A 12879-nucleotide genomic window follows, 5' to 3' on the forward strand; every position below is an offset into this window, starting at 1 on the left:
CACGGTAATCAAATTCTGGTAATTTCGCCATGCTTTCAGGTGGTTCGCTTGTGCTAGCAATGTTTCGTGATCATTTCTGTTGGTTCGGCTGCATCATGCTATTGTTTTTTCCCCTTTTGGCCATGCATTCCGTTATTTCAGTTCAAATCTCCGACTATCAAAAACACTGACAGAGCCAACAAATTTCCTGCCCGGGTGACTGATGGGAAGTGAGGTACGGGGAACATGTGCCATTGGATGGCGTGGATCGATGGTCGGGATGATGGTCAGGCGACGACAATGAACTGTGAGGCTCATGAATGAGGGTCGTTGGATCGAGAGGAATGGACGAAGGAGAGCAATCGCCGGAGGCTTGAAGTCGTGGCGGGAGCGGAATAAGTCTAAGCCATCAAATCTCAGATGGGTAGATCAAACGGCTATTGGGCGGAGGAGGCGCTCGAAGGATAATGCCCGGGAGTGGTTTTATTCAAGCGGAAATGGTTTCTATTGGTGCTCATCGGGTGGTAAGTGGTAAAGGTCGGAGCTCGCCCGATTCCATTTATTGCGCACCATGTAGCAACGGAGGAGAGAGAGGAAAATGCTTTTATCGGGTGGGTATCTCTCTCGTTTGTTACCCGAGCCATATGCGCGATAACCGTTAGATCTGGAAAAAATGATCTAACGATGATGATTGATCGAGCATGTAATGTCGGTCGGGTGAAGTGCGGACCGTCAGATCAGTGGGAAGATCGATGGCAGGGGACACGAAGGTATGGGATGACCTCGAGAAATGTGCAAAGGGGCACATATGGACGGAAAGGTAACGTTTCGGGGGCAAAAATGGATTATTTCATGTAGGGCCAAGGCAAAAGTGAGCTTTGTTATGTTGTGAGGGTTGGGTTAGGACATGAGTGAACGTGGATGGGAGTAGATGAGTGAGAAAAGTGAGGTGATGGGCCGTATGGGAACCTCTCTGCGACAACAGAATAGACCATTTCCCTCCTTTAGTCTTCAAAATAGCAGCACTGCACCTCAGGGCTAACAGGACTAATTCTCTTCAACTCCGTTGTGAAACATGACGTTGGAAAAGGCCAAAAGAAGTGTGGGAGGAAAGAGGATGCATTTTTTGTTCTTCCGAAAAAGTGGAAATAGAAAAAATTTCATTTTAGAATGTGAGGCCTTCAAAGATAACTCACAACTAGCTCTTGGGATAATCTATTTAGCGAGGGGTTTGTTTAGAAGCTGGGAGCATTTATTTTGAAGCTTCACATAAAAATGGCAAAATACATCAAGAAAATGAAGAAGCAATTTGTCCCATCAGCTATTTTTAGCCTCATGGATGATTAAAATAATTTCTTTCTTTCTTCTAATAATTTAAAAACACTATAAAAATTAGTTTCACTTAATGCATATTCATTAGCATATTTAAACCTTATTAGATCATGCAATTTCTATGGTATGATCAATATTGAAAACACTTAAACCTTATTGGATTATGTAATTTCTATGGTATGATCAATATTGAAAACACGGGGGGAAAATTCGTTTCACATACATACATATGAATCAAATTATATTAAAACTACACTTCAAGAAAATCTGTTTCACATGCACATGAATCAAATTTGGTGCATATTCATTAACATATTATTACTTTAACTGTCACTGGATCACACAATCTAATATTGATAGTTTCATTAATATTAAAAAATAGTGGTCGAACTACCGCACAAAAAGGTCGAATTACATATAAACATGGGTTTAACAAGAAAATGAATCCAATTTGCATCGACAAGCACTTTCCAGAGATTTTGTAAATGAATCCAATTTGCATCGACAAGCGCTTTCCAGAGATTTTGTAAATGAATCAAATTTGCATGAGAAGCGCTTTCCAGAGATGATGTAACTTAATAATAGCTGGACTTAGGTCAATTGCTGTGGAAAAAAAATTTCACAGCATTTGACATATTCTAGTATTTAACATTTTTATGTTTTAGGGGTAAAATTTGTAATAATCAAATGAAATAATTTATATCTGGTATTATATTTCTTTATAATTTATATTTATTAGTTTTTATAATTTTATTGTATATTTTAAACTAAATAATCTGTATATATTATATATAGTTATTTCTCAAATGGTTTATTAATTCATAAGAAATTTAAATTAATGAATTTTTTTAATAATATAATTTTTCACTATCCATCTAAAATTTTATAGTTTAGATAAATTAATGTTTTATAGTTTAGTTAAAATACTTCTTAATTAAAATTGAATAAATTTTAAATTATTGGTTAATTTATTATAACCAGTTTAGATCCATCTAACACTGGATGGGCCAAGAAGGATCAAATTTCAAAATGTGTAAATATTTTAATGTGGTAATTTTTTTTTATTAAAGATAAATTTATGATCCATTCAAATTCATGTATATGATAAAATAACTATTAAAACACAAGATAATTTTTCAAATTCTATATAATAATACGTAGTTTTATTTTAATAATTAATCTTACTGCATTAATAAGATTTATACATTAGCTACAATTATTTGTATTATTTTTTGAGGACTTGACATACTTATACATCAAGGTCATACTAGGTTGTAATAAATCTAATAATAATAAGTTCTATATTAATTGTTAATTTATTATTTATTAAAGTAGTAATTTAATTATGTTATGTCTATTAGGTTTTAAATAGATAGTAATATGGGTTCTTTTAGATAGATAGCAATCGGGGGTTTTACAAAGACATTTTTTGTGATAAAGTTATTAGTTACACATCAAGGTCATACTAGGTTGTAGTTAATCTAATAATAATTTCTAAATTAATTGTTAATTTATTATTTATTAAAGTAGTAAGTTAATTATGTTACGTCTATTGGGTTTTAAATAGATAGTGTTAGGCCTCCGGGTGATTGTGCGACGGGCACCGGGCACGGGCGCACGACGGGCGCACGATGGGCGCGCGACAACCGATTGTGCGACGGGTTTGCAACGAGCGGCGGTGGATGTGCGACACAATGCGACGAAACTATACGACGTTATGGAGCGTGTGGAAAAATGACTAAGTGTCGTTTCATACTTGAACGCACATGTTATGTGAACATATAAAGGTTTATATGCGTGGAACAATGGACAATAAAATATAACCAAGCTGACATGATAAGCAAAGACTTGGGGGCGTTCATGAATGGATTTAGAAGGTCGGCTCAAAATGATACGCTTAGGTGACATGCGTATAAATAAGAGGGGACTGCACTCCATTTGAACAACATATCTTCGCACAGCAAATACGCACAAGGGGTAAAAAACAGCGCAAAGGTAAAGAAGACTACGCATAGCTCATGCGTAGGTCTTTCAAGGTGTAGTTTTTGGACTTTAAGTGTGGTTTGAGTGAGGCAAGCGTGCCGAGGTGGGAGTTATGTGCAGATGATTATGTGCAGGATTTGACAGGGTGAAATAGAGGCTCGAGTGAGCGTTCCACTTTGTGCAAAGGTGCACATGATTGTAGAGGGTTGTTCTATGCCTTGTTGTAAAATTATTCTAAGTATTGGCTTGAAGATTGTCAAGCATACTTGTACTGTAATATTGAAGAAGCTGTTATAATATATTGTTGGGCAGACTTTTCTGGGAGTTGCCCCTCCCTTTGTACTTGCTTATTGTTAATGTTCTCGGTTTATTGTACATGGTTAATAATTGAGAATGGTCTTCACTAAAGTATAAGGGATAAGGCTTTATTCGGTTGTAAAAACATAAACTAAGTATGTTCATGTTGAAGTAGGCGTAGTCCACGGGTGCTAGTATTGTTAAAAAGAAAACATTCGGTGGTGCCGCACCTCGCTACAAGCGGTTGGAAGATCACCGCAGGTGTAGGGGCGTGACAGATAGTAATCTGGGGTTTTTTTAGATAGATAGTAATCTGGGTTTTACAAAAACATTTTTTGTGATAAATTTATTAGTTACACATCAAAGTCATACTAGGTTGTAGTAAATCTAATAATAATAAGTTCTAAATTAATTGTTAATTTATTATTTATTAAAGTAGTAATTTAATTATGTTATGTCTATTGGGTTTTAAATAGATAGTAATCTGGTTTTTTTTAGATAGATAGTAATCTGGGGTTTTACAAAGATATTTTTTGTGATAAAATTATTAGTTCAACTCTCCACCCTGATCTACCTGATATGTTTAACCTGATTAAAATATAAACCCACCCACCTTGCTGGTTTAACTTAACTAATAAAATCTATTTAACCAATAAATATATATATATATATATATATATAAAAGCATGTCAAAGTTTATAATAAATACGAGCCGGAATAGAGCCGTTACCATGTGGATAAGCATAGAAATTCGATTAACTTGGTGAAAAGATGCACTTCTAATTATTTGAACTATGGTTTTACAGAACTAGTTGAAGAAGCTAAGAAGGATGCTGACAGCAAGTGCGTGAGGGCAGTCACTCAGGTATCTACAATTCTGGGAGCTGGTACAGGACTCAAGAACAACGATGTTCTCTTTTCAGGATATCCAGTAATTGGATATCAGAATAACATGCAAGCTGCTGGATCGTGTCTGAGCAGCCCAGAGGACGAACTGCTGACAGCGTGCGCATGGGATCCTCGGGTCAAAGGATTATTCTTATTTCAGAGTGGACTCAGTATCAGCATGTCCAACATCGGACAATTCCTTTCCGACGTAAAGAAGCTCCGGGACACCATTCCGAGCGGCCTGTGTGGGGTTGAACTCTACTCTGGTTTTCTAATGCGTTATGTAAAAGCTTCGAGTGCTTACTTGGGAAAAGAAGAGGATTCAGTAGACATCGAAATGACGTACTCTCGGGCGAAGGATCCCAACAGTCCCAGACTGCATGAAGATGTGTTGGAGGAAATTGAGCAAATGGCGCTCATGAAATATGGAGCTCTGCCTCACTGGGGAAAGAACCGAAACATTGCCTTTGATGGGGTCATCAAAAAATATAACAAATATGATGACTTTTTATCAGTGAAGAACAAGTACGACCCTAACGGACTTTTGTCCAATGAATGGACCGACGATGTTCTGGGAATAGGGAATGCGGGAGTGATCATATGGAAGGATGGATGTGCTCTCGAAGGACTCTGCGTGTGCTCAGAAGATGTGCACTGTGCTCCTACGAAAGGCTACTTCTGCAAACCGGGCAGAATCTTCAAGGAAGGGCGTGTTTGCACATTCCAGGCATCTTGATATGATTGGGAACTTCCAATGCCAATTTTTGGTCTCATCTCATGTTATTAGATATTTTATTACCATGCACTTCTCTAGATATCTTAGATATTTTTCTTTCGCCTTTTTTTTTTTTTTTTAAAGCACTTCTCCAGTGTCATAATATTGCCGCTTCTTTCATGGGCAACTACTTATTCATGGGCAACTGCTTATTGATATGGCACAAATATTTAATTTTTATTTTCAGTTATAAATAAAATATTTAAATTTTCGTGGTATAAGATACTTTTAGATTAATTTTTAATTTTTTTTAGCCAAATCAAAACAAAAATAAAATAAAATATAAAATAAAATTGATATTATTGATATTTTCATATTTCAATTGGATATATAGATAAACTATTTTAATATCAATATTAACTAATTTATTTTAATATTAATATTTGAAAAAACATAAATATATATTGAAATGTTTTTAAAAATATATTATTAAAAAAAGTATAGTGTGAATAATATAATCCATAAATAAAATATTTCAATGGTTATGTTAACTAAATTATTTTAATGTCAACAACTTATATATGGTTTATTATAATAATAATAATAATAATAATAATAATAATAATAATGATGTCTATATATTATATAAAGTAATTGAAAAATTTAATTGTTATTGTTATAGTATTTGAATTATCATTATTTTAGGTTTTGACCCTTTTATTAAGGGTTAATTTTGAATGGTGGGAATATTTGTTGGAGTTTGATATTTGAGTTATTTTATTCTATGTATTCAACTCGTTTTCAAGGGGTTGAATCCATTTATGAATTTAAAAATGCAATTTAAAAAATGAATATATAATATATATATATAGAGAGAGAGAGAGATTCATTTTAACCATCTATCAAGTCCATAGAGGTGCAATTTTTTAAAGTTTTGCACTATAAAAAAGGGTTTTCACCTCAAGAGGTTTGATATGATTGCTCTAGGCTCTCGCTAGATTCCTAGTTAACATGTCCGTGCTCAACATGGACTATCATTTTTAAAATAAAAACAAAAATAAAATATTCTTTGAATTAAAAAATAATGTCAGCGATAATCAAAATAAAAAATAAATAAGCCCATTGGAGATAGAATACATGGTGATGGGTGTACTGTCCAGTGACTATGTGATGTGAAGGTCACATCTTTACAACTTTGTAATAAAAAATTCATTCGTATTAAGGATGCCCCTGGGTAGGGGTTTGTCAAGCAAATCATTAAGCCCAACTACGTGAGAATATATATATATATATATATATATATATGGATTAGTTTTACTTAAAAATATTATAAAAGAAAGTCTCATTATTGATTGTTTATATTACAAAGAAGATATGGAAAAATTATTTTATAAATAAAATATTTAGATCTCCATATATATATATAAACTTTTAATTTTTTTTTTAAGTAATCAAAACAAAAATCAAATATTTTCATATTTGAATTAGATACGTAAATAAATCATTTTAATATCTATATTAAGTAATTTATTTTAATATCACGTTTAGCAAAACCATAAAAATATATTGAAATTTATTTATTTCATGTCAACAATTTCCATATTATATATGGTTTAAAATAAGATTAATAATAATAATAAAGTTTATATACTATATAAATTAATTGAAAAATTAAATTCTTATTGTTATAACATTTCAAGTATGATTATTTTACATTTTGTCAAAAAGTTAATTTTGAAAGGAACAATTATTTATTGTAATTGGATGTTTAAGTTATTTTATTCCATGTACTCAAGCTATTTTGAAGGGGTTGAATCCATATATATATATATATATATATATATATATATATAGATATAGAATCCATTCATGATATATATATATTTTGAAGGGGTTGAATCCATATATATATATATATATATATAGATAGATAGAATCCATTCATGATATATATATAGAGAGAGACCATCATCTATCTAGTAGTTTTTTTTTTTTTTTTTAAGTTTTTCACTATAAAAAGAGTTTTCACCCCAAGAGATTTGATCCCTCTTGGTGGTTAAAAATGATCTATACTAATTGAGTCAAGAGACTCATTCTACAACTTAGTATGGGGGTGATGTGTAGTTAACAATAAAATATTTTGATCTCCATATGAAATAAGTTTAACTTTTAAAATTCTTTTAAAGTACTCAAAACAATAAACAAATAAAATTGACATTATTTGTATTTTTTTTATTTTAATTGGATAGGTAAATAAACCATGTTAATATTCATGTTAACTAACTTATTTTAATATCAAAATTAGAAAAAACATAAACATATATTGAAATTCATTTAAAAATATATTATTAGGAAAAAAATATGTAATATGGACCATGCAATCCATAAAAAAAACACTCAATATAAATATTAATTTAATTATTTCAATATAACAACTTATATATTATATAAGTTTTAAAGTAATGCTAATAATAAAGTGCGATATGAGAAAGAGGGATCCTTATTAATCCTGAGGGAACAACCGACACTAGGTATGCCTGGGTCAAGGAATTCGATCAAATAACCAAAATGAAATATATGGATTGCTCATTGCCAAAAAGAAGTATGTGGAAAATTTAGCCAGTCTGGGAGACGCTATAATTACAATTCAATCTCTCATCAAAATATCTAGTCCTAAGGATTTACGTTTGGCTCAAGAATCCATGCACTATTGAACAATTTCACCTCTGGGAATTTTTTTATATACTGCGGGGTCATGACCAGAAGGCTGACCATATGGCCAATGTGGCTTCTTGTAATATCCGCGTAAACACATTTATAATTTTTACTGGAAATATTCTTATTTAATTACCATGTTTAATATTTAAACGAACAATTCTAATCATGAACTGTTGGGAGTTCATTTGTAACTATCTATTGAAACTATCTTGCTCTAGCGGAAAACAGAAGGAAAAAAGGCAGAATTCACGGGTGATGTAGATAGGATATGGCTCGGAAGGGTTTCAGGAATGATTTCTTTTTTAAGAAGGAGATCCACAAGAGGAACGATGTTTGTTCTTTTTTAAAAATTATTTTTAATATGGTGGATTCCCTGCTGTTAGAGTGAAAGGGAGAAATCTTGAAGGAACCAGGGTTAGAAACAAAAAGAATACGCTAAGAATTCTGAGAAAACATAGTATGGAATTTGTGGTTATGTTTAATAGAACCTTTCATCTGCATACGCATGTGGTGTTCATCGGGATATACAAATAGTTAAACAATGCTAGTCATGGCGGCTGTGGCTATTTGAAAGTGACCATCGATTTGCGGGACTATAATGTAATTGAGGAGAAAGTACAATGATGTATTTAGTTATAGCTCGATATTATTAGATACATTTTCAAACCTGTTTACAAGTTGCAAGGTACATTTTGAGGAAAAGAAGTTTCATTTGATATGAAGAAGGTATAGGGAAGAAAGAAATCAGCCATTTGAAAAGATAAGTAACTATGTCCATTTCTGGAAAGGATGTGTGTTTATTTGCTAGTTTTTGAAATGGATGTGTTGTTTTCGGCACAGAGAAAGTAGTTATTTTATTTGAAAAGTACACATATTCATATGCAGATTAACAATAGTTATTGCACTAGTTCTTTGAAAAGAGAACATTTTTACATTTATGAAAAGAAAGAGCTATTGAGTTTGAGCTTCTTAAAAAATAACCATATGCATATGAATGCAGAAGAGTAGTTAATTGTGATAGATTTGCATGCATAAAATAGAAATATTATATTTGATATTTTTGAAAAGAAAAATGTTATTTGCATGCATAAAAAATTGTGACTATTATGTTTGATATTTCTTGAAAATATGCAAGTGCATACACAAATATAGAACTATTATGCTTGTTATTTCTTGAAAAGAAATATGATATTTGCATGCATAAGGGAAAAATAATAGTATTGTGTGAAATTTCTTGAAAGAGTAAATATAAGTTCCCATGCAATAAAACTAGATACTATATATTGGATTGCTTGGAAACAAAACATGTGTTTGCATGTTCTAATTGTGTTATAGTGGAGGATAATATTGCATAGAAGCATGGTAAGAGTAAGACTATTATACTGTCGTTTAGTAAAAGAATGCATATAATTATCAGTTGCATAAAATATTAGCCATGAATGCATATAATTATCAATTGCATAAAATATTAGCCATGTTATTTTAGAAACATTGCATGGAAAAAGATAAATTAGTTGTGCTACTTATTTGGAAAGAAAAACATATGAAGTCTTGTGCATTAAACAACCAGAACTAGGATTACTTTCTTGGAAACTCGGTTATCAATTATCTGCATATGGAAAAGAATGGATATAATTATCAGTTGCATAAAATATTAGCCGTGAATGCATATAATTATCAATTGCATAAAATATTAGCCATGTTATTTTAGAAACATTGCATGGTAAAAGATAAATTAGTTGTGCTACTTATTTGGAAAGAAAAACATATGAAGTCTTGTGCATTAAACAACGAGAACTAGAATTACTTTCTTGGAAACTCAGTTATCAATTATCTACATATGGAAAATAAACCGTGTTAGTTTTTAGAAAAGATTGTGTGCTTGTATGCATGGAAGGAATGATGATTAAGTTAAAAGAACACATCTTGCATGCAAAAAAAGATATCTGAGAAGTCATGTTATTTTTCATAAATAATGCATGTGAGATTTTCTTGAGAAAAGATAAAGAAACTAAGTTATTTTGATTAAAAAAAAAATATAGCTACTATGCTTTTGACTTCTTGGCAAAAATAAAAACATGCATATGCATGAACCAAATTAGTAACCATTTTGTTTAAAAGGAAATATGCTTAGGTGCATAAAACTATAGCCATGATATTAATTTTCATGAAGGGAATATGGGCTATTATGTTAATATGATTTAAAAAAAACTATATTGCAAGAAAGAATGTGTTAATTCTTTTGTGGAAAATATTATATATTAGCATGTAAGATGTAGTTAGTTTCTTGTGGGAAAGGGGGATGTGTGTTTATGCAAGAATAATAGCTATCATATTAATGAACAAGTGGTGTCATGAAATAGATAATTACTAATTTGTTAACTCTATCTTGGAATAAGGCATGTAATTTCATGTATAATAGTCATCGTAAATAATTCTCCTTTGAAAGAAAATTGTTGAAATGTTGTTGGAATGAACATGCAAATTGCATGCACAAGAATAGAATCTATCATGTTAGCTTTCCCTTAGAAGGGACATGCATTTGTATGCATAATAATAATAGTATTATCTGTTGTATTGAAAAAAAAATACTTAGTTACATGCACAAAGAAAAGTTGAGGGGTTAACTTTCTTTGGATAAGTTTTATCTAATTACATGCATGATAATAAAAGCTAAGATGCTAGTGCCCTTTAAATGAAAATGGATGGTTACAATGGCTATCCTTGGAAAAGAATGTGTGCTTCTGTAAAGGAAAAATTAGTTAATGTGGCATTTATGTTATAAACATGCTTTGATGGTTAAATGCTTACAACTAGTGCATATCAAGTGTTGTTAAAGGAAGCTTGTCACGATATTTTTCTTGCATACATGAATGTATATGAGTAGATGGTGAAGCATCACTAGTATAGATTTATGAATTGGATGATTAATACTTTATGTAATCATGATGTCAATGTATGCCGACGACAACAATGGTAGGAAATGATCGTGACTTTTGCAAAGGATAAATTATGTTTAACACGGTGGCAAGTAAATAAATAATGGTCCATACAGATGAGTGCGAGCTACAGGATGGTCCACTGAAGAAATAACCAGGCCACAAAGATATAAAGATTGAATATTTGTGGGTAAATGATATCATGATGATTGTAATAGCTTTTAGATAGATATTTTGTATTTAAATCGAATTTCCTTGTAAGATTTTATGGAAATAGTTAACGTATGGACTCCCTTATAATCCATTGAGTGAGGGGTGAACACACTCACGATCGTTTAATACTAAAATTAAACATTTGTTGGTTTTCACCCTATGGGGTTTTTGGGGCATATCAATGCCTAGTGATGTGTTTGTATGTTGTGCTAATTTTATGATGTGAATTCCTTACATGAGTTGATGTTTTAATACTAAGTATGTGATTAATTAGTATAGTTAAAGGAATCATGAAAATGATGCAATGTTCCCTCGGAAAGTTTATGTTAATATGCTACAATAGTGGTTGTTAGTGGTCATGTAACTTACTATTCATATACTAAATTTACTCTATGTGATGATGAAGATTATATTTAATTATTAATGAGTAATCTCGAATAGTAATTTGGGTATTTATCCATAAGAAATTTGTGTAAAAATTTTCTAACTCCATGCATTTTCATGCGAGGTTACTAGGGGATGTTACATGTGGTATCAGAGTTGAAAGTTGTAGCACTGAAACCTTTTGGAATTATTAAGAAGAAAAGAAATCGAGGTATGATACTAGCGAGCATCAACTCAGGTATGAGTCTAACAATCTACATATTGATATATTTAGTAGATTACTTTTGACATGAGATGCATGGATCATGTTTATAATCACATTAAGGAGTAGTAAGTAATAAATTATGTTGCAAACATGTGTTCATGACATTTGAATCTGGATGAGGATAAAGACTAATAAAACCTTTGTTACACCTATGAACAATATTGAAAATTTACTAAGGAAAGTGAGAATCAACAATCAACTTTTGCAAATTTGAAAATATTAATAATACATTTAATGACATGACTAAAGTTACAATACACTACTTATAATGAGTGAATGCATGAATGTAAAATATTTGGAATCCCCTTATAGAGGATGATAGAGTGTTTAATATAACATTCGAAGAACCCCTTTAGATGTTAAAAATGAATAATAAGTCAATTGTAATAGCTAGTTATTGATTGAGTCTTGTCATGGTTGCATTAAGATGGATGGTAGCATTAATTAGTTAGTATTGCAGGAATACCTATTAAAACTTATATGCATGAATTTGATGTGATTTAAACTTAGTGAAAGTTGTAAACAAGTGATTATGGTAGTTACTTCATGCACCGATCTGTTGGTGGCAGTACATTTTGGGGATTGGAAATGTTCGGATTGTTACCCTAACTGTTATTGACAATTACATATTAATCAATATTTGTATATACTTTTATGTATTACAATATTTATGCATGAAATTAAAGTGGTTGTGAAAGAGAATTTCACATGTCAGACAATTATGAAAGGCCAGGAGGCCTTGGGTTAATGGCAGTTGCATGCCCGTATTTCCTCTCCCTAAAGATAGATGATCTCAGTAAGGGAAAAGAGTTGGCTAAGATGGTGAGAGGGGAAAAGGCTTGACCAATTGGAGCCTATTGGAAGAGACCCAAAATTCCTTATAGATGGGATGTTGTCAGAGGAATATGTAGGACGCTTCTAAGAGGAATCATGTATTGGGTCTTTTGTGGTCATTGGAATTCTTGAGTTGGTTAGCCAGTGGAATTCCAAACTAAACCTGGTATGGCTTGTGTCAAATAACTATCTAGATGTGAAAATAACTTAATCTAGTTGTAGAAACCAGTTTCCATTGGTTGGGAGGAGTATTCCTTTGCCACTATGGTTCTCATAGTAGAACAAGTTAAGTAATAAGATAAGTGTTGTGTTAAAAATGAATTTTCTATATA

The 12879-nt window shown here is 31.6% G+C and overlaps 1 protein-coding gene across 1 annotated transcript; it reads left to right on the forward strand.

The window, feature by feature from the left end:
- Positions 1–295: 295 nt before the first annotated feature.
- Positions 296–5215, forward strand: LOC149177634 (putative truncated L-gulonolactone oxidase 7, mitochondrial). The gene is made up of 3 exons (XM_089421813.1): positions 296–503; positions 2879–3025; positions 4398–5215. Exons 1-3 carry the CDS (start codon positions 296–298, stop codon positions 5213–5215), a joined length of 1173 nt encoding a protein of 390 aa, XP_089277939.1.
- The last annotated feature ends 7664 nt before the right edge of the window (positions 5216–12879 follow it).

This window comes from Pinus tabuliformis, chromosome 4_1 (genome assembly GCF_031772625.1).
Source record: "Pinus tabuliformis cultivar Carrire ecotype Pingquan chromosome 4_1, CPIR1, whole genome shotgun sequence".
In the NCBI taxonomy this organism is placed as follows: domain Eukaryota; kingdom Viridiplantae; phylum Streptophyta; class Pinopsida; order Pinales; family Pinaceae; genus Pinus; species Pinus tabuliformis.

What these genes read in the sequence shown, in the direction of transcription:
- LOC149177634 (XM_089421813.1), top strand. Translation starts at nt 296, where the DNA reads ATGAATGAGGGTCGTTGGATCGAGAGGAATGGACGAAGGAGAGCAATC. An exon ending in CTATTGGTGCTCATCGGGTG is followed by an intron (nt 504 to 2,878) that starts GTAAGTGGTAAA and finishes GGTTTTAAATAG; the next exon opens with ATAGTGTTAGGCCTCCGGGT. An exon ending in ATGCGACGAAACTATACGAC is followed by an intron (nt 3,026 to 4,397) that starts GTTATGGAGCGT and finishes ATGGTTTTACAG; the next exon opens with AACTAGTTGAAGAAGCTAAG.